The following is a 22,660-nucleotide window of genomic DNA, read 5'->3' on the forward strand; positions in this document are numbered from 1 at the left end:
GGACATTCACATTCACTTTTTCCCCTAGTTTTTATGAGCTTGCCTGAGATCAATTTATTTCAAAAATTATATAATTTAACCTCTAAGTACCCTAGGGTTCTTCAGGTGAACCAATGCCACTGATTAAAAATGTGGCTATTGTATGTTTTATGCTTTAAATATTAGAAGAAATTCCATCTTCATGTGACAAATGACAGACACATCCAATGATAAGCTTTAGACAGGAAAGAGAGAAGTTAGGAAAAACTCCCAACAAGTGGAATGAGGAAGCAGGAGCAGACATCACAGGCCAGTGAGTGCCAGCGAGGTCCTCTCCTCAGGTGGGGACCTCCACACATGATCAAAGGGAAGCAGCTTATGGCAGAAAACGCCTGCTGGAGTCACAGAAGTCATGATGTCATCAACAAGGACTGGCTAAAACCAGATCAATCCAAGATGGAGGAAAAGTTGACCAGAGACCAACCCCAAAGTCCATTATATCATCATTATAATGAAATTGACATCACAAGTAGAAGGGGGACCTCAGGGGAACAAACACCATGACACTTCCAGGAGGGACCACGTTAGAGACAAGGCCCCCTCCCAAACAGAAGGCAAAAACTGAATTTGGTGCCACAAAGTTCAGAAACTGAAAACACATAAAATCCCAGGAACTAACTGAGCATGGCGCACAACTCACAAGTTCGCTCGCATCCACTCAGACAGGTATTTTCACTTCTTTCACGGTCATACCCTGTGAGGCTTTGCAGCTAGAGGGGCAGTGGGTGGTGGCAGCCAATCCTGGGCTCAACCCCTGATCCTGTCTCCAAGAACCCCACGGTCTGACCTCTTTCTTTCTCTATCTAATAAAACTTGCTTTCACTCTCACTCAGACTTGTTCTTGAATTCTTTCCCGTACGAGTCAAAAGCCTGGAGGTCCCAAACCATACGGGGGCAGAACACCCGATAGGAACCAATCCCGTGACAAGCTTACACAAGCAGCTTCCCGGGTTAAAAAAGAATGCAACCTGATGGAAAGCATTTCCAAAACTTAGACATTCAATATCAAAAAAGGAAAAAGAAAAAGGAAATGTTCATTTATAGAGCTTAAGTCTAAAAGAATACAAAAGATGGGATTTTCTCCCAGGTATTGAGAGATTCCACACATTTAGTTCAACAAGTATATTTATTTTTCTCTCAAAAAGAAAAAGAAAAGCCCTGGCCAGTGTTGCTCAGTGGTTAGAGCGTCATCCCATGCACCAAAGGGTCATGGGTTCGATTTCTGGTCAAGGGCGCATATCAGGGTTGCAGGTTCAATCCCTGCCTGGGCTGGGTGTGTGTGGAGGAAACCAATTGAAGTTGTCTATCTCACATAGATGTTTCTCTCTCTCTCTTTCTCTCTCTCTCTTCCTTCCACTCTCTCTAAAAATCAATGGGAAAAAATATCCTCAGGTGAGGATTAACAAGAAAGAAAGAAAAAGAAAAGCCAAAGAAACTTTCACCCAACCTTTAGGAGATGACTTCCTTTGCCAGAGTCAATGCACTGAAATACACTGAAATGTACAGCTAAGGAGATTACTTTGTTTTAGGAATTTACAGATGCAAGCCGTCACTTATTATTCATGAATGCTACATGCTCAGTACAGGGGATGGCACCAAGCGTCCAGCCAGGCAATTAGGTGAGATGGGAAACTGCCTGGGGTTCATCATGGGGGCAGTCACTGACAGCAGATCTTAGTGCAAATTTGGATTCTGAAAAAGAGTAGAAGGGAAAGGAATATACCAACATATATTTGCCACCTAGTGTTTTATTTTTTGATATCTTGAACTGAAATTTCAAATAAAAGCTAAGTTAATTCTTTCAACTTTAATTCTATAGCTTAAAAGTATAAAGGTAGCATATTTTGAGACAATAAATATTAACTGTTTTAAGCTGCCAAGTTTGGGGACAAACTGTTACACAGCAATAGACAGCAAGTAGTGAGTAAGAGAGGTTATAGCTTTAGGTTTAATTTTGAGGGCAGGGCTAGAATCAAGGATTCTCAGGGGGTAAAGGCAGTAATTTATGCAGAGAGCACCACTGAATACAAGGTGCTCTCCCTTTCTGTTACTGTCTACTCTGTCTCTTCTCTTTCTGGTGTCTTCATTTCCAAATACCTCTTCCTTCTTATTTTCCTTGTTTCTGCTCCTGTTCTCACTTAACCTTATAAGAGACTTATTTCCTTGATGGAAATTATTTACTTTTACTGTATTTAAAAAGTAATTTTGACATTATATAATTGTAAAAAAAAGACCCTTTACTGAAATAAAATGCCCAGCCAGTGAAACAACAGCATATTAAGTTCCTCTATGCCTGTCAGTCTTCTCTGTGAGCTCAGAATCAAACGTACACCTCAATAGGAACCTGACATTTAATGGGCAGTTCAAAAGGCAACACACACATTGAAACAGAAAGAGGTGGAGAATTTGTTTCTGGTTGTCAGAGGGGGCCAATGTAATGAAGACAAGGTGCTAAGGAAAGATCACAGACTGATACAAGTTTAAGGCCATAGGAATAAAATTAATCCAACCTCACACTTTTATAAATAAGGAATCAGAAACCCAGAAAGTTCCATGGCTTGTCTTAGAAAACCCCATCTCATCTACTGTCCTCCAAGAGCATGAGCTTCCCTGTGAAAGAAACTCTCCTTCCCTTCAGATCCTTGTTCCAACTTCTGGTCTCTTTTCTCCTTGTCTGGAAAGTGAGCAGAAATTGTGAATCATGTTTTCCTAGGCCCTGGCATACAAACAAACAAACAACAACAAAACCCCCCACAAAAGACAAAGAAAACAGCTGCGTAAATATCTGTCCAGTGAATATATACATTCAGGTGAAGCTGGCAGTGGTAAAGCTGGGACTAGAATGCTTCAACCACCTGGTGTGATCTATGGGGTTTAGATCATTACAACAACGTAGATTTTAGAGAGTGGGCTCCTGGCTCTTATTAGCTTTGTATTCTGGAAAAAGTGACTTATTTACTCTAATACATAATTACCTTTTCTGCAAGACTATCATCAAGAACTCAGATCCACTATGCAATCCACAGAGACCAGTGCTCAGCACAAAGTGAGCAACGCCTCTCACTCTAGTTCTTCAATTCTGTAACACAACCTTTCCCACATTTTAATATTCTGAATTAGGGATGTCTTATATGTACCATGTACCCTTAAAGGGCATAGCATTTTTTTCTAAAAAATGGTTATCCAATCAATGAAGTATCTAACAATAGGTGATGCCTTTACTTATTTATTTTTTATTTATTTATTTTTTAAAATATATCTTTATTGATTTCAGAGAGAGGAAAGGAGAGGGAGACAGAGAGATAGAAACATCAATGATGAGAGAGTCACTGATTGGCTGCAGCCCGCAACCTGGGCATGTGTCCTCACCGGGAATCAAACCCAGATCGCCTGGAACCTAGGTCGACGCTCAACCTCTAAGCCACGCCCGGACGGGCTAGGTGGTGCCTTTAAATGGAAGAAATTCAACAGTCTTTTCCTTTTCCTTCCATCAGTATCATCAACCTAGCTCAATATTTTTCAAACTTTTGGTCATGACCCATCAATGGGTTGTGAAATCAGTTTTGGGTCAGGAAGATAATTTTTAAAATAGCATAGTGAATATGGTTTTCACATAATAAAAATAAGCATTCTTTAATGAAATGTGTGTGCATGTACATGTATCTATGTGTATAAGTGTATATGTAGGTATGCATATATGCATATGCACATGCACAAAAAAGTTTTTCTGGTCAAAGATGTTTGAGAAACACTGGCACAGCTGAAATATAAATATAGGACAGGTAGGTGTGGCCCTGGTAAGTGTGACAAGTACAGTGGTGGCTGTACAATGACGACTTTGCCATTTTAGATCAAGAACTTAACAGGCTGAGTGGCTGGGGGAGGAAGAATCAACTCAAGAGGGAAGCAGAAGCAAGAGGTGTAAGTGGAGAGGAAGAGAAACAGATGGGGGGGTCACAGGAAGTGAGTCTGAGTGTGTTCCGTGCACCCATGCATGTATGCTCAGGACCAAATGCTGGTATCATGCTACACAATGTCTTTGACTAAAAAGTATGAAAAGTAAATATTACATTAGCTAATAATATAGTCAAATTGAGGAAATAAAACTCAACCTTGCACCTTCAGATGCATCTTCTCCACCCTACCATAGGCCCTAGGATGACAGAGACATCTAGTCTTCCAGGACATCAGACAGGCAAACCACCAATTATAAAACAGTGTAGTGTTATAATTAAGGGAAGTGCTGGTGGCTCTGGAGACACTATAAGAGGTTCCAAACTCAGCCTCAACAAGGTGATTTAAAAAGTTTATGAGGAGGAGAGATGAGAACAGATAAGGCAACAAGAATTGCACGTCACAGGCCCTAACATCATGTGCCTCAGGCATAGTTAGTAATCTGACCTGGCTGTAACACAAGTGGTGTAGTTGTGGAGGATTAAACAGAAAATGAGGCGGGACAGGTAGGCAGGAGATCAGTAAAGGAACACCTGTCCCAGTGCACCCCAAATTCCTCTTCACCTTTGGTAAAACCAAGCTTTCATCCCTAAATATCGGTAGAGTCATGCAGGATTCAGACTGAAGAATAATTTACACATGGAAAACAGTATGGAAGTTAATATGAAGCTGTGAAATAATTATTTCATTATTATAACCATTTTACACTGAATTAAAAATGAGGTTATCATAATTATGGGGGGTTTCCACCCTCTAACAAACACAAGGAATTCTATGTCCTCCAGATCTGCATGTGTGTGTTTATCTATACAAAAATATCAAAACAACAGCAAAGGATGCCATTTCGTAATGGAGCAATAAATACATTTAAAAAGTTGCTTCATAATTTATAGATTCAATGCAATTCCTATTAAAATACCAACAGCATATTTCACAGAGCTAGAACAAATATTCCAAAAATTTATATGGAGTCTGGCCAAGTGTGGCTCAGCGGTTGAGCGTCAACCTAGGATCCAGGAGATCACGGTTCCATTACCGGTCAAGGCACATGCCCGGGTTGCAGGCTCGATCTCCACTCAGGGCCGTGCAGGAGGCAGCTGATCAATGATTCTCATCACTGATGTTTCTATCTCTCTCTCCCTCTCCCTTCCTCTCTCTGAAATCAATAAAGATACACTTTAAAAATTAAAAATTTGTATGGAACCAAAAAAGACCCCGAATAGCTGCAGCCATCTTGAGAAAGAACAACAGAGCGGGAAGGATCACTTTACCAGATATCAAACTGTACTACAAAGCCACTGTAATCAAAATAGCCTGGTATTGGTACAACAACAGACATACAGATCAATGGAACAGAACAGAGAACCCAGAAATAGACCCACTCCATTATAGTCAGTCAATATTTGACAAAGGAGGCAAGAGCATACAATGGAGTAAAGTCTCTTCAATAAATGGTGCTGGGAAAATTGGACAGCTACATGCAAAAAAATGAAACTAGACCACCAACTTTCACCATACACAAAAATAAACTCAAAATGGATAAAAGACTTAAATGTAAGTCTCAAATCCATAAAAATCCTGGAAGAAAACATAGGCATGAAAGTCACAGACATCTCATGTCATGGAATTTTCACTGATACATCTCCTAGGGCACGAGAAACAAGAGAAAAAATAAACAAATGGGACTACAGCAAACTCAAAAGCTTCTGCACAGCAAAAGAAAACAGCCTCAAAAATACAAAGGAACCCCATGGTTTGACAAAACATATTTGCCAAGGATGTATCTGATATGGGGCTAATTACCAAAGTGTACAAAGAACTCATACAACTCAACAAGAGGAAGACAAACAATCCAATTTAAAAATGAACAAAGGACCTGAATAGACACTTCTCCAAAGAGGACCTACAGGTGGCCAAGAGACATATGAAAAAATGTTCAATGTTGCTAATCATCAGACAGATGCAAATTAAAACCACAATGAGGTATCACTTCACACCTGTCAGAATGGCTCCATCAACAAATCAACAAATGACATGTGCTGGCGAGGGTGTGGGGAAAGGGGAACGCTAGTACACTGCTGGTGGGAATGCAGACTGGGGCAGCCACTGTGGAAAACAGTATGGAAGTTCCTCAAAAAATTGAAAATGGAGCTGCCTTTTGACCCAGAGATCCCACTTCTAGGAATATATCCTAAGAATCCTGAAACACTAATCAGAAAGAATATATGCACCCCTATGTTCATAGCAGCCCAATTTACAATAGCTAAGATCTGGAAACAGCCCAAGTGCCCATCAATAGATGAGTGATAAAAAAGCTGTGGGACATTTATACCATGGAATACTATGCAGCTGTAAAGAAGGAACTCTTACCTTTGGGACAGTATGGATGGACCTGGAGAATATTATGCTAAGCAAAATAAGCCAGGCAGAGAAAGACAAACATTACATGATCTTACTTATATGTAGAATCTAAAGAACTTAATAAACTGATGAACAGAATAGATTCAAGGGCATGGAAGCATGGATCAGACTGATGAATCTCAGAGGGAAGGTGGGGGTGGGTGGGGGAGATGGAGAGAGATTAACCAAAGAATTTATGTGCATATATGCATAACCCAAGGACACAAACAATGGTGTGGTGAGGGACTGGGGAGGAGGGTTAGGTGGGGTGGAAGGGGTCAATGGGGAGAAAAAGGGACATTTGTAATATTTTGAACAAAATAAATAAATAAATAAAAAGTTGCTTCATGAAATACAGAACACAGATTTATAATTTAAAGTTCTGTATTTTGTTAAACAATGCAAAGATTAAAATTATCATTAGAAGTTTGTGTTTTGAGAAAACATGCCTTGGAGTCTTACCATATGCTAAGATAAAAGGATTCCAGCAAGTTTTTGCCAACAGTTGACCAATTGTGGGGAACCTTTCAATGACTGTACTTGAATCCTGTAAAAGAAAATTATGCTTTGGTCAGTAAAAGGGCCCTATACAACTCAGAAAGACTGAACGGACACTATGGTTGGAGGAACCTTGGATGCTTCTTGTTTAATATGCATTTTAAAAAAGTACGAAAAACAGGATTAGAAAAGATCTTTCAGTAAGTTATTCAAGTAAAGTTTAACAAGCAACCACCTTCCTTCATCCTTAAACCAGGTCACCAAAACTAAGATGTACAGCACATTTAGGTAAAATCAATTTTGTTACAAAATTAACTTCCTTTTACTCATACTGAGTCAGGAAACGGCACTTTATTTAAAAATAACAAAGACCACATAATAGTGAAAAGACATTATGGGTGATTAATATCTTTATAATCTCTTATCTTTATCCTGGAGTTTTATTCTAACATAATAAAAGATGTTCCTAACTCAGCTCCAGAAGGAGTAGTTCAAAGAGGTTTAGGGGAATAAGAACTCTGGAACTTGTAAAAAGAAATAAAAGCAGCCAAAGCATAAAGATCTATATCTGTGTTTATTACTATTTTGATTACTATATGCTAAATGGCATCAGACTCAGTCTACAACAACCTAAAACCTGAGACAAAAATAGACCAACTAAATAGAAAACAGTTTAAGATTTAAAAATATACATGTGCTGTACAACTGGCCCTTATCCCACTCCTTTACCTTTCAGAGAAAGTTAGAAAATAAGACCAAACTGAGGTAATGTGCACACAGGGTGAAATGAAAGGCATTTCCTACTGCTGCAGCAATAAATCCCTCACACTGGCTCAGTACCGAGGCAAGTCTTAGATTTCCTGGGACCACTTCAAGGTCAAGTTACAAAAGTCTTATTACAAAAACAATTTTAAAATTAGCATTGGTTGTTCACACAGGCTGCATCTCTCCTTATAGTGTCTAAAGACATATGAACTCATATCATTGACATGAATTATTCTTCAAGTTTCATGCTTGCTTCTTTGCTTATGGGAATAAAAATATAACACAAGAGTATTCGTCTATGTTAAATCACAATTTTGCTTTTCATCTTGAAGTTAGACAATCAGCATAAAACAAATAATATTTTGATAATATGAAAATATGTTAATTCATAAACATATTTATTAGAATAAAAGTAAATCATACCAAAATGAAAATATATTAAAGTTTAATACAATAAATTATATGACAATTGTAAATACATTCCAAATCTTAAGATTCACCAGAAAAGACCACTTAAAATATTTATAAGAAGAGATCTTAGTATTTATCATCTCTTGGTAGAGTCCATTTTAAATTAGGGTTGAGGAAAAGGTAAGCATTTCAGCAAACTCTTCAATTTAAGAGATGCAGAGGCCTTTAAAAGAATCCCAACTAGTGCCCAAGTCTTTTTTATTAAAAACAATCTGGTCAGGAAGTCTTATGTGACAATATAACTAATCAAGAAGAAAAGACTGAAGTCATAATGAATCAGAGACAAGAAAATCAATTCTTGTCTGTATTACCTACGGGTAAAATTTGTCTTTCTACTCTTTCAATACATTAGGTCAATACCACAAATTCCTGACCTTGGATCAAATTCAGACTTGGTGAAATCCAGTAAAGAGTCCCTGCTGTCACAAAATAACTTCATTAATTTTGGTCCAAAATTTACCATCTTTTTCAAGGCTTCATATATCTGCCTCAGGAACTCCTGGAACTGAGGTAGGTGATGGCAGATGTCTTGCTGGGTTTCCAAAGTGGAGGCCTGGCCCCATACAGAAAGCTTCTGCATCCAAAACTGATAATCAGAAGAAAGGCCTACTGAATCTTGAGCCATCTCAAAAAAAGGGCAAAGGTGAGTACCTTCACAGTGGCCAGGCAAGCAATAAAGGAAACTGAGCACACATCAAATCTGTAAGAAAGGGGGAAAAGGAAACATTTTTTTTATTGTCGACACTATTACAGATGTTCCCTCTTTTCCCCCACTTTGCCCACCTCCATCCAGACCCCCGCCCTCCCCTCCCTCTGGCCCTCACCACACTGCTGTCTGTGTCTATGGGCTGTGCATGCATGTTTTTTGTCTAATTCCTTCACCTTCCTTCATCCAGTCTGCCCCACCCACCTCCTCTCTGACATCTGTCAGTCTGTTCCATATATCCATGCCTGTGTGTTCATCAGTTTATTTTGTTCATTCGTTTCCACATATAAGTGAGATCATGTGGTATTTGTCTTTCTCTGACTGGCTTATTTCTCTTAGCACAATAATCTCCAGGTCCATCCATGCTGTCAAAAAGGTTAAGAGCTCCCTTCTTTTTATAGCCGTTTAGTGTTTCATTGTATAAATGTACCAGAGTTTTCTATCCACTCATCTACTGATGGGCAGTTGGCTGTTTCCTGATCTTGGCTATTGTAAATAACGCTGCTATGAACACAGGGGTGCATATATTCTTCAAATTGGTGTCAAAAGGCAGTTACACGTTTAATTTTTTGAGGAAACTTCATACTGTTTTCCACAATGGCTGCACCAGTCTCCATTCCCAGCAACAGTGCACTAGGGCTCCCTTTTCTCCACACCCTCACCAGCACCTGTTGTTTACTGATTTATTGATGGAGCCATTCTAATAGGTGTGAGGTGAGACCTCACTGTGGTTTTAATTTGCATCTCTCTGATGATTAGTGACATTGAGCATTTTTTTTATATGTCTCTTGGACACTGGTATGTCCTCTTTGGAGAAGTGTCTATTCAGGTCCTTTGTTCATTTTTAAATTGGATTGTCTTCCTTGTACAGCTGTTGAGTTGTACAAGTTCCTTAAATATTTTGGAAATTAACCCCTTATCAGATGTATCATTGGCAAACATGTTCTCTCATACAGTGGGTTCTCTTTTCATTTTGTTGATGGTTTCTTTTGCTGTGCAGAAGTTTTTAGTTTCATGTAGTCCTATTTGTTTATTTTTTTCCTTTGTTTCTCTTGCCCTAGGAGATATATCGGCAACAATATTATGAGAGATGTCTGAGATTTTACTGCCTACAGTCTTCTTCTAGGATTTTTATGGTTTCGTGACTTACATTTAAGTCCTGTAACCATTTTGCATTTATTCTTGTATGTGGTGTAAGTTGGTGGTCTAGTTTCATTTTTTTGCACGTAGCTGTCCAATTTTCCCAACACCATTTACTGAACAGAATGTTTTTACTCCATTGTATGCTCTTGCCTCTTTTGTCAAATATTAATTGACCATAAAGGCGTGGGTTGATTTCTGGGCTCTATGTTCTTTTCCATTGATCTATATGTCTGTTCTTCTGCCAATACCAGGCTGTTTTGATTACAGTGGCTTGTAGTACGGTTTGATATCAGGTATGGTGACCCCTCCAACTTTGTTCTCCTTTCTCAAGATTGCTGCAGTTATTCGGGGTCTTTTTTGGTTCCATATAAATTTTTGGAGTATTTGTTCTACATCTGTGAAATAGGCCATTGGTATTTTAATAGGAATTGCGTTGAATCTATAGATTGCTGTGGGTAATATGGACATTTTAATGATGTTAATTCCTCCAATCCATGAACAGGGTATAAGCTTCCACTTACTTGTATCTTCCTCAATTTCTTCCTTCAGTGTTCTATAGTTTTTCAAGTACAGGTCTTTTACCTCCATGGTTAAATTTATTCCTAGGTACCTCATTGTTTGTTGTTGTTGCAACAGTAAATGGGATTGCTTTCTTAGTTTCTTTTTCTGATAGTTCATTATTGGTGTATAAAAATGGAAAATGAAACATTTAAAAAAGGATTTCTTATTGGTGCTTTCACAATTCACTGATGAGTAAAAGGGGGATTACTAGGGACTAAAATAGCATGCTTTCTGTGGAGTCATCTTGAATTATTTTTAAATGTGTCACCCAGCTATAGCTCCAATCATTACCATCTGAACTTTTTATCATGAGTAATATCATTACATTAAAAGTCATTATACCTCCACAGGCACATGCTAATTATGTACAAAAGGCACAGCTGATAATACTTTATATCTTCTTTTTAAGATTGAGCTATTTTTAAATGTTCAGAATATGAAGTTCCTTTGTGTATTTTAATGTAACGGAAAATCAAAAACATCCATGGGCATTTAATAATAGTCTGTGTCTAAGAAATGTTTTTGAAGTTCTTATGTTTTATGTGCATTTCTGGCTTCTCATTTAGGTGTAAAAAAAAAATCTCTACACATTACTGTCTAATGAATTTTCTTCCCAGTTTCTCATTTCTTAGAAAAAGTAAAATAATTCATTTCACATGCATTGATTTGAACAATCTGCTTAACTTAAAGACTGCTGTATATGCTTGATCTCATTCATTCACAAGAAGAAATCACATTTTAGTAAAATATGGCAAACTCCAATTACTAAGAGGATATACTAGTCTTAAGTGACAGAAAATAAAAAAAATAACCTTGATTTACCACACCTGAAGTGGAGTTAGGCAGGAGCATGTGCCTCAGGCAGAGCTGGGGAAGTAACTCCAGGTGCCCCACTACCATCCCAGCCTCCAGGCCATCCTCACCATGGGAAGCACCAGACAGAGAAGGGAGGGCTGCTCTGACAGGTGTAGGCCTTTAAAGATATACTTTGCTGGGGCAGGGATGACACTCAGCTATCTAATTTCAAAAGACTCTTCTGCAAATGGTGAGTTTAAATCTTCATCAACGAGAAGTAACCGATAAAATGCTTCCAATTAAATGCCAAAAACATCAACAAAGGAGGTTCTTATTACTAAACAATTAAAAATTTTTAAAAGATTGTACAACTGCCCTGGCTAGTGTACCTCAGTTGGTTGGACATGGTCTTGTGCAGCAAAAGGTTGTGGGTTCGATCCCCACTCGGGGCATGTGGGGGAGGCAACGTATTGATGTTTTTCTCTCACATAATTGAATTATAACATTAGTTTCAGGTGTACAACATAATGATTCAGTATTTGCATTTATAATGAGATGATCACCACAATAAGTCTTGTTAACATCCGACACCACAGTTACAAAATTTTTTTTTCTGGGATGAAAACTTTTAAGATCTACTCTCTGAACAAGTTTCAAATATGTAATAAGGATTATTAACTATAGTCACCATGCCATACATCTTCATCACATATTTATTTTATAACTGGAATAAACTGAAGAACATTTTGAGAGAAAAGAAACACTATTTTATTATAACAAAATTATAAACAATCTTTTGCTTAGCAATGGAAATGTACCCAACTGTTTTAAATGGCAAGGGCTTTGGGAATCACGCAGTGCTCTCTCCACAGCTTGTCTGGCGAGGGTACGCTGCAGGCAGGAGGGGATGGTGGTGGTCAGGCAGCGGTGGTGCCTGGGTTGTGACAGTAGCAGTGGGAGAGCTGCCGGTGTTTAGTGACCAGTACCAAGGATGCTGAACATGCTGCAATGCACCGGGGCAGCAGCGCACGAAGAAAACTGGTCGTCCCCAACGAGAAACACTGGCTTAAGTGGAATACTCTGGAATGAGCATCTGTTGAGCACTCCTCCTCCCTTCTTTCAGTTTAGCACCTTACATTCATTCAGGAAAGTATCTCTGCTCCATTCCCCAAGTCTTGGTGGGTCTATTAAACACCTTGCTGACTAGTCACGAGTATACAGGAGTTTCCATGACCAAAAGTTGCTGACCAGTCATGAGATAACTCATGTCTGCACTTATATTAATTTAAGTAACTTTAAATACCTTGTTGACCGGTCAAGAAAGAGAAGTAGCTGGCCGCACAGGCAGTTCTGGCTCGAAATGGCCAGTCAGCAAGGTGTTCAAGGCACCTTGTACCATCAGCCAAGGCTGGCATGAAGGTTCAAGTCACACAAACCAGACTCTGCTGGGAATCTGAATCTTGAGTAGACTGACATGAGGGCGGAACTAAGTCATTCAGAGGCTCTTGGTCTAGATCCCTGGAGCTACCCTATGTTGTGTACTCCTCCTTTTAATTCTATTAGCTACCCAGGGGCCTTCCAACAAATTCTTTATGCCCCTTTTATTCCCCTCAAATTAACCACTGCTGATTTCTCTGATTTTCAATCAAAGACACAAACAACTGATACAGACCACAACTGATACACTTGATACAAACTGATACCAGATAGGGGGCTACAGTCAAAAGACTTTTGGAGAAAGGAAGGGAACTTAGAGCTGGTCACTGGCCCAAGTCATGGAAAATGGAAGCGAAACTCCTGTTCATATTAGGGATTGGAAACCAGAAGTCCACAGAACAAGAAGGTAACACAGATTAATGAGGTATCACCTCCTGTAGTGGGAATGACCAGGTGAATGCCACTGGACTATAAAAAGACAATGCTGCATATCTGGTGATTTACAGAGAACCCCACCTCCCCAACTGAGGGGCCAAAGGGCCCTCAATAATATTAGGCTATAATAAACATAATCAAATGGCGACTCCAACTCAAACTACACTTTCAGATGTGGGCCTAGCTGGAGCAAATGAATACCACCTGTGGCACCTAGACTGCAGTGATGAAGCCAGTAAATGCATCTCTCCACTGTGATAAACTGAAGATATGAGAAAGCAGTTTCCTTTCACCTGCTTCAGGGACATCAACTCAGAACACAGCACATTACAATGGTCTAGAAGCTACCAGGCTAAAAGAACTGGGAGAGGAGGAAGATACAGGAGCCTTGCTTACATTTCAGAAGGTGGGATATAAATCCCACGAACAAGGGCCTGCCACTTCAGGAAGTTTCTTGTGATCCAATGGTCTGTGCCAAGTCAGGATATGCTCTTTAAAATAAGGATACACAAGAAACTAGTACCAGTGGTTGCCTCCACTGTGGAGTCCTAGGTAGCTGAGTAAGTTCAGAAAAAGAACTTCGGTTTTAGGGAACACTTTTTTGTACTTCTTCAATTAAATGCCATGTACGCTAATTACTTACTCAAAAATAATAAACACATAAAAATAAAGTAAATGATAACTGTGCACTTTACACCTGCTAAGTGGCAACCTGCTTGGCTGGTATCTCAGGGATTTTGAAGGCATCATGTACTACACAGGTTTTCAACCTTTTCTCTGCCATTTGCCTCACAATGAGAAAATATGGGTAGGGCTCAGAGCAAGAGTCACTTCACAGCTGGTCTAAGCTGAAGCACTTTCCTACTCAGCTCTTTTGACCCAGCAGATCCAATACTGTTTAAAGCACGTGGAAAAGATATGTATTCTGGGAAGAGTCTATGGCAGACCTCACTCGCTGGACTCATCCCTCAAGCCACAAAGCAGGGTGTGCCCAGCAGCAATCTATCATCATGTGTAAATTATGTCTGTTGGTCAAAATGCATGAGTGAGGTTTCTGGATGCTATCTATCTGTATGTGTCTTGCTTGCTATGTCATATAATTTTTAAAAATTCCCTTCTCTTTCATTTTTCTCTCTCCTACTACTGCGTAGGGAGTCTTATTAGTAGACAAGTTTTCTGAAGCCTGTATTTCACAGGATAAAACAGATATGGGAAGAGGAACTAGCATTACCTGAACTCCTGGCCTTGAAGCTAGGTGCACTAACCAGGCAAACTCCTGGCCTTGAAGCTAGGTGCACTAACCAAGCAAACTCCTGGACTTGAAGCTAGGTGCACTAACCAGGCAAACTCCTGGCCTTGAAGCTAGGTGCATTAGCCAGGCATTACTTCAGAGTATCTCCCTTTCTTAAGGAACAGTGTGCTAAATTATGTTAGTTGGAAATGTTTTAAAAATTTGGCGTGTGGAAAGCAGTAGGTTTGAATGTTCTGAGTATTAATAAGTGAAAGGTAGTAGATAGCGGTGGGTTTTGCCCACCTAGCACCTTTCCCTGTTCTGTTAATATACACACACCCACTCGTGCTTTCAAGAACTGCCCTTCCTCCTTTCCATACAGTTCCAGTGAGACTATGGTGTGCCTCCTTAGAAAGGGGGCAGTTACACATGTCTAACAGGCAAAATTAACACTAGGAAATGCACTATACAAATAAAATGAAGTTTATGCCTCTTTGTCTAACACCACTGATAAGCAGCAGACTTTCACCCCATAAGGAGAGTAGCTTAGAATGTTCTCACTTAAACAGGCCATCTGGTACAAATGGAATTTTATGATCCTTTTTTCTAACCTATTCAATGAGCATTTTAAAATATACAAAAAAGTAGGGAAAACAGCCAAATAAACCCCTATGTATCCATCAACCAGTTCAAATAATTATTAAAATTTTCCAGCAAATCAGACATATAACTTTACCCAAAATACTTAGATTTGTATCTCTTTTTTATAAGGATTTTAATTTAATTTAATTTATTTATTTGTTCTGATCACTTTTTTTTTAAAAAAAAATTATCTTTATTGTTTAAAGTATTACAGATAACCACCTTTTTCCCCCAATTAGTCCCCTCCACCCCACCCCACCCCCAGGCCTTCACTACATTATAGACTGAGGAACAAAACAGATCCAGAGATATAGAAGCATGCAATAGACTGATGAATCTCAGTGGGAAGGCAGGGGGCAGGGGAGAGAAATTAATATAAGGATTTTTAAAAAGGAGAAACTTAACTACAAAACAGCTCTTTCACATCCAATAAAGCCAACAATATCATCTAATAGCCTATCTATGTTCAAATTTCCTAAAAATTTCCCTTTATATTTGGGTTTATATTTAGATCCAAGAAAGATCCACACATTCATTGTATATGGTCAGTATTCACATTTCTCCTTTAATTTGTAATGAGATAATGTAAAAGTCTTCCTTTAATCTGTAACAATTACCCTTCTTTATCTTTTTAACCTTTTCATATCATTTATTCCCTGGAAAAATCAACACATTTGACCTACAGAATGTCTCACACTTTTAGGAATTTGGCTGACTGCATTCCTTTGGTGTTAACTTGTTTTGCTATACCCTATACTGCTTACAAACTGGTAGCTAGATCTATAGGTTCCATTAGATTCAGAGTGAATTCTTTGGCAAGAATACTTAATTGGTGGTGTTGTGTACTTTGAATCAAATCTGAAGGCACATAACATTTGCTTGTTCCATGTATCATTAATGTTGAAACTAATCAGTGGTTTCAGGAACTGTCAGTCTAATCCAGTCATCACAGATTTCACCATTAACCTTTTCCCTAATGGTTTTAGGATCTATCTATTGGTGATCATTTTAGATCCATAAGGGGTTGAAAATAGTTATTTTCTCATTTTATCCATTCTTCTACTTTTGTGTTTCTTAATATATAGGAGTTCTACATTTTCAGGTAGTCAGACTAACAATCTTTCCCTTTGGAACTCCAATGAATGTCTCTTCAACCCCATGAAACTGTCCCAAGAAATTGTTCAGCAGAGGACCTCTTCTCAGGTTCTACCTGTCTCCTAGCTTCTCAAGAAATGGCAAATGCCAGGAGGGTGAAAAGCTGCTGCACAATGTCTGCTCCTTAAGTACTTAAGTACTTTCCCTTAGCTCAAGGGTGGGGAGCCTTTTTTCTGCCACAGGCCATTTGGATATTTATAATATCATTCGTGGGCCACACAAAATTATCAACTTAAAAATTAGCCTGCTATATTTGGTCAAACATTTAATTAACTTACCCCTAATGTGATGGCTGGAATTGTTCTCTTTGGTGAGGCCTTGGCAGGGCCAGACCAAATGATTTCACACGTGGTATAAGGCCCCACTCCTGCTCCAAGATCTTAACCCTCTGAATTCCGAGTACCTTTACAATTTTCCAATATCTTCAAAAGATGTTTTACCTGGCTCTTCTAGATACTCTAAAATAGCTGGAAGTGAAAGTCTATAATAAGTTCTCATGATTAAACAAAATAGGTAAACAAAAATATAGTATAGGATATGTTTAATGTAAACATACTTAAGTTAAAATTGCATCCAATATCAATTCTACTTAAGGTAATGAAGACCAACCTTCTTGCTGCAAGTTTTATAAGGCTACATGAAATATAAAAACATAACACAAAAATCAAAGAATCAGAAAAATAATGTGAAATTATCAGAGAAAGATCTTGGTACACGTGGTTACAAAGGCCTAGGCAGGCATTTCTGATACTAAAGAAGTAGTTAAATGGCAAAACAGTTCTTTTGAAAGTCTTACTAAAGAGTAAAAATAGGATGCCAGGCCTGCCAAAGCGAGTTCCTGATAAACCACCCCACAGGTAGGGTTGGGGCCCAATAGGGTACACCCTGAGAATATGGGTGACTCAGAAGTAAGCCAGCCCTGAGAAAGATTACAGCGTAAGTGTGAAACTGAAAATGAATTAAGGTGGTCCCAAGTTGCTAGTGTTGTTAGGTGCCTGGAAGATACAAAGAAAAATCCTCTCTGGAGGAAGATATCACCATAGGTGTCTAATTATTTCTAAAAATAATTTTTCAGGTACAATAAAAAATTACATAATTAAAGAGAATCAAGCACAAAGGAAGAAAAGAACACATGAACAAGAGCCTCCCCAATGAACAAGAACCAAAAAAAGCCATACTCCAGACAGTTAAAAAACTAGACAAAAATTATAAAGTAATTCAGAGTAAAAGATAAAAAACAAATTTTCATAAAGAAACTGAAAACTATTAAAAAAATGAGCCTGTGGGAGAAGCAGAATACAATATAAGTTCTAGAACTGAGAAACAAAATAACTGAAATTAAGAAATCAATAGGTGGTTTCACAGCTGCTTAGACCCAGCTGAAGACAAAATTAGTGAATTTGGAAGATATATCAGAAGAAATGATCCAACAATGAAAAAAATACAGAAGGATACACAGAAATACAGTGAGAAGGACAGGAAACATATCCACAATGCCATGAAAGAAATAACAGACCAACCTAGAGCACTGCATCTAGCTAAAATACTATCTAAGAATAAAGGTAAAATAAAGCCTTTCTGACACATTCAAGCAGAAAGAACTTGCCACCAGTAAATCTGCTTAAAAGAGGCTCCTAGGCAGATGAAAAGTTATCCCGGACAGAAGTCTACAGATGTAAGAAAAAATGAAAAAAAACAAAAACAAAAATGGTAGTAGATACACGGGAAAATTTAAATTTACATTACAATATAAAATAATAATATCATGTGCCGAGAGAATGAGAGCTGAGAGCTCCAAGGTTGCTGCATTTTCCAAGAAAAGGAGGGTAAAAGAGTTAATGTCAGGCTTTGATACAAGAGCTCGCGCACAGTTTCTAGGATACCCATTAACAGAATATTAAAAGGCAGCATATAATTTCCAAGATATCAGAGGAGAAAAATTTATAATAAAATAAAAACACTGAACTAACCACCAAAAGGGCAAGATTGGAGAGAAAGAGAAATATAGAGTAGACAAGATAAACATGAAGAGCACAGTAAGATGGCAGATTTAAACTCAAGCATATCACGAACTATACGACAGGGAAGCAGATTAAATTCCCCAAGTAAAGAACAAAGATGATCAGTTTTGAATTTCAAAAAAAACTATATGCTGTTACAAAAGACACATCTAAAACATAAGGATACAGAAATACAAAAAGGCTAAAAGAAGAACAATAAAAAAATAAAATACCATGCACACCCAACCAAAGGAATCAAGCAGGAGCAATTCAAGCACACTTTGGGGTAAAAAGGATTCACAGAGGTAAAGCGAGTACTTCATAATGAAAAAATGGTCAGTTCACCAAGATGATGTAACAACTCTAAATTTGTATGCACCTAGTAATATGAAAATGTAAAATAAAATATAAAGCTCAAAATATAACACGGAAATTGACATAACTACAAGAACCAACTCTGATCACAGTGGCAAATTTTAACACACAAATCATAGAATCATACAAAAATCAACAAATTGCAAAATTCCTCTCAAAGAACACTGCAAGTTTAGTAAATGTTCATGTGCACCAGCAGAATGCTCTCAGCAGAATTATTCATAATAGACCCAAACGGATAACAGCCCACATGCCAATCAAAAGAATGAATAAATAAAATTAGGAACTACTGCTATAGGCATAGAGCTGAATTGACAATCATAATGTTGAGGGGGAAAAACCAACCTATAAGCCCGGCCAGGTGTGGCTCAGTGGTTGAGCATCAACCTAGGATCCAGGAGATCACAGTTCGATTCCCGGTCAGAGCACATGCCCGGGTTGCAGGCTCGATCCCCAGTCAGGGCTGTGCAGGAGGCAGCCGATCAATGATTCTCATCACTGATGTTTCTCTCTCTCTCTTTCTCCCTTCCTCTCCCTGAAATCAATACACACATATTTAAAAAAACAAAAACCTATGAGATATGATTCATTTTCATAAAGTTCAAAAACAGGTAAAACTAAACGGCAGTGATTACCCTAAAAAAAGTCAGGTCACCTGTTACCATTAGAGGAAAGAAGTGCTACTGGATGCAAGCGTGAAGGGCTCTCAAGATGCTGGCATAGTCTGTGTCTTGACCTTGACAGCAACAGCATCTGTACTAATATTTTAATAATTAAAGTGTAAGTCATGTACATGCTCTTTTCTATATGTTATTTTCCACAATCACAAAAAAAACACATTTAACTTCTAGATATGCATTAACCATATAGACATCACCCCGGAGTAAGGAAAAAAGAAAAAGTGTTATGGTTTATAAATACTAATCAAGACGAAGCACTTGATGGATATAATCAAAGGTTTTAAATTGTTGAAATAGTCTGTAGATATTTTCTATTTTTTAGCTGAGCTCTCTGAAAATGCTACAGCCACCAGAACTGGCCGGAGACAGAGCCCCAGTGCCTGCTTTCTCTCCTTCCAGTCCTCAGATAATGGCTCTATCTTCCCAGTCGCGGCTCTGGGAGGGAGAAAACCCGCAGTCTTCCTCCCTCCTGCCCTGCGCCTCCACCACCCCTTGGCTAGGCGGCTATTGCTTTGCCCAGAGAGGGCAACTGTCACAAGAGGGAGAAACATCGAATTCACCACTCGGGGGGCATAACTGGTGAGAGGATGCGCTGGTCTGTGCTCAAGCAGACAAAACAAGGTTGTGCCATGCAGGTCAAAAAGAGAGAAAGAAAGAAAAATGCAGGCCGTGTAAAACAGGATGATTCTTCAGATTCACAGCGATGTCAACCTTTCTCACACACGCACTATTTTTTTGTTAACCTTTCTCACACACGCATTATTTTTTTTGTTAATCAGCACACTTTTCAGACAATTGAGAGCTGACTGCACATCTTTTGAATGACACCAAAATCCTTGATATTGCCCTGAATGTAAACCCCTGACTCTCTTATAATTCTTCTTAGTGCATATGGATGTCTATGCCTATATTCATTTCATATGAACTAGAGAAATACTGTTTAGCATCTTTTATTTAAGACATAAAACACAGGTAGATGGCACATTTCCTTAAACTAAGGTTTGTTTGTCTGTTAATCCTCACAGGAGGATTTTTCTCCGTTGACTTTTAGAGTGGAGGGGAGGGAGGGAGAGGGACGGGGGGGGGGAGGGAGAGAGAGAGAGAGGTGAGGCACACTGATTGGTTGCCCCCCACCCCACCCCAACAAGGGCCAGGAATCAAACCTGCAACCCAGGTACATGCCCTTCACTGGGAATTGAACCAATGACCTTCTGGAGCCCAGGCCAACGCCCTAACCACTCACTGCCAGGGCTAAAGCTCATATTTTAACAAGTATTTTGTGCACACACACTGTATATATACTAATGTAGCAGAAGCAAATGACATGGAAAGTTAGAAATCCCCACTTTCCACGTCTCCAGTATTTCTCTTTTAGCACATTTACTCAGCCCTAAGGAACCAAAAGCATGATTTTACCTTTTCCACATCCACAGACTAACAACAGAAGTTGTTAGTCCCACTATATATTTCTCCAGGAGAAAATAAAATGACCTTCAGAAATCCCTAAGTAGGGGGGACTAAAGGAAAGTCCTATGAACAGAGAGACCTAGACACCCAATGGAATGACTGTCCATGAAAGATCCCCATGTGCTTGTTCACGTCCCTGCTTCCTGCTGATCAGAGGAAAGCAGGAACTGGGAGGGAAGGATACTGTCGTGGGAAAACTGGTCATGGGGGCCAGCAACCATCAGAGATATGAAAAGGGACTGATTCAAAATGGTGTCAACTTAGGATCATTGCATTTGCCACTTTCCTCATTTACATATTGCTCAAAAGTTTTGTTGCTTGCTAAATACTATTTTATGAACTCAAATCACCACAGTACAAAGATACACCACAATCCAACCACTGCCCGTGAGGGTGAATAGTCTGAACTGCCAAGATAACATGGCTCAGATTCAAAGTACAGCAGGGCCCGGCCGGGCGTGGCTTAGCGGTTGAGCGTCGACCTAGGATCCAGGCGATCGGGGTTCGATTCCCGGTCAGGGCACATGCCCGGGTTGCGGGCTCGATCAATGACTCTCTCATCATTGATGTTTCTGTCTCTCTCTCCTTCTCCCTTCCTCTGTCTGAAATCAATAAAGATATGTTTAAAACAAACAAACAAAAAAACAAAGTACAGCAGGTCAGAAAGAGGAATGCCTCAGGGCTACAAGTTTTCCCATTCTGGTGACTGCTGTTCTTTAGAAAAGGGTAAACTAAAAAACTTCATGGAGCACGGCCGGGCGTGGCTCAGCGGTTGAGCGTCGACCTAGGATCCAGGCGATCGAGGTTCAATTCCCAGTCAGGGCACATGCTCGGGTTGTGGGCTCCATCCCCAGTCAGGGGCGTGCAAGAGGCTGCCAATCAATGACTCTCTCATCATTGATATTTCTATCTCTCTCCCCCTCTCCTTTCCTCTCTCTGAAATCAATAAAGATATATTTACCAAAAAAAAAAAACTTCATGGAAATGTTCATCACAAGAAAGAGGGAGCTCCAAGCACAATCCATTAGCGTGTAAGAAGGAAATAAAAACACTTGAGCAGTGTCTGAAGAAAGAGACAGAGGGAAGAAAATGACTGGGTACTAATTCATTAAAAAACAAACAAAACCAGTTCCCTTAATCTAGAAATCAAGAAGTATAAAAGCCTGGCAAGGAACAGCACCAGACCAGTGATTCTCAAATTATCCTTCAGAAAGCAAGATATTTCTTCAGGTTCCATGTTAACACCTGAGTACCTAAGCAGTCCCAGCTTCAAAGAGTAGACACCAAGGCCCAGGCAGGGCTTTGTAGGATGTCCATTCTGCCACAACGCTGGGACAGGTGACCACTAATGGCATGAGCCAGCAATTCCAGCCTCTCGTTTAGCCTTATGTGACATTATTTCCCCCTCCTAATGTACTAAGTTTCAGGATGGAAAAAATCCATTCTATAACCTAACCTGCAATTTTCTGGTGCTCCATTAGCATTGCTGTTGAAAGACACTTTCATATCTCAAATGGCTGTCCTGTCTAGAGACACGTTGAAACAAAACCTTTAGATTTTCTAAAAAGTCTAAAAAGAATTCCTACTCAGCTGATATAATGAGGAATCTGGTATCTTTAAAGTCCTATCAAAGGCTACAATTGGCACAGATGTAAAGAAAAAATATTTAAAAAATCCTTTACTCTTAATCATCATTGTTTTCTTTCCTGGCAAACAGGAGATACTCTATAAAGCCATGTATGCAAATAAGCATATTCACGCATATCTCACATTTTGAATAGTATCGGAAATTCTAAAGTAGTTGTTATAAATTCATCATGAGCACTGAAGTAATTACCAAGGTCCTACCATCCGTACCTGGATAAATGGGTAAATATCTAGGATGACAAGAGTGACGATGGCAACA

At 39.1% G+C, this 22,660-nt stretch overlaps 1 protein-coding gene across 13 annotated transcripts in view; it reads right to left on the reverse strand.

Annotated features, from left to right (window-relative positions):
- FANCC (FA complementation group C) overlaps positions 1–22,660 on the reverse strand; it is a 222,985-nt gene that overhangs the window by 118,199 nt on the left and 82,126 nt on the right. For 12 of the 13 annotated variants that reach the window (XM_081151079.1, XM_081151087.1, XM_081151080.1 and 9 more), the window contains 2 exons: positions 8,588–8,827; positions 6,856–6,940 (listed from right to left, as the gene is read on the reverse strand). In XM_081151079.1, the coding sequence (XP_081007205.1) occupies positions 6,856–6,940; positions 8,588–8,752 (250 nt within the window). In that variant the 5' untranslated portion in view covers positions 8,753–8,827. Of the gene's footprint in view, positions 1–6,855; positions 6,941–8,587; positions 8,828–16,510; positions 16,700–22,660 lie in introns of all 13 variants that reach the window. The other variant, XM_081151086.1, reaches the window with a different exon arrangement.

Source organism: Miniopterus schreibersii, assembly GCF_964146895.1.
Source record: "Miniopterus schreibersii genome assembly, chromosome: 11".
Classification (NCBI taxonomy): Eukaryota; Metazoa; Chordata; class Mammalia; order Chiroptera; family Miniopteridae; genus Miniopterus; species Miniopterus schreibersii.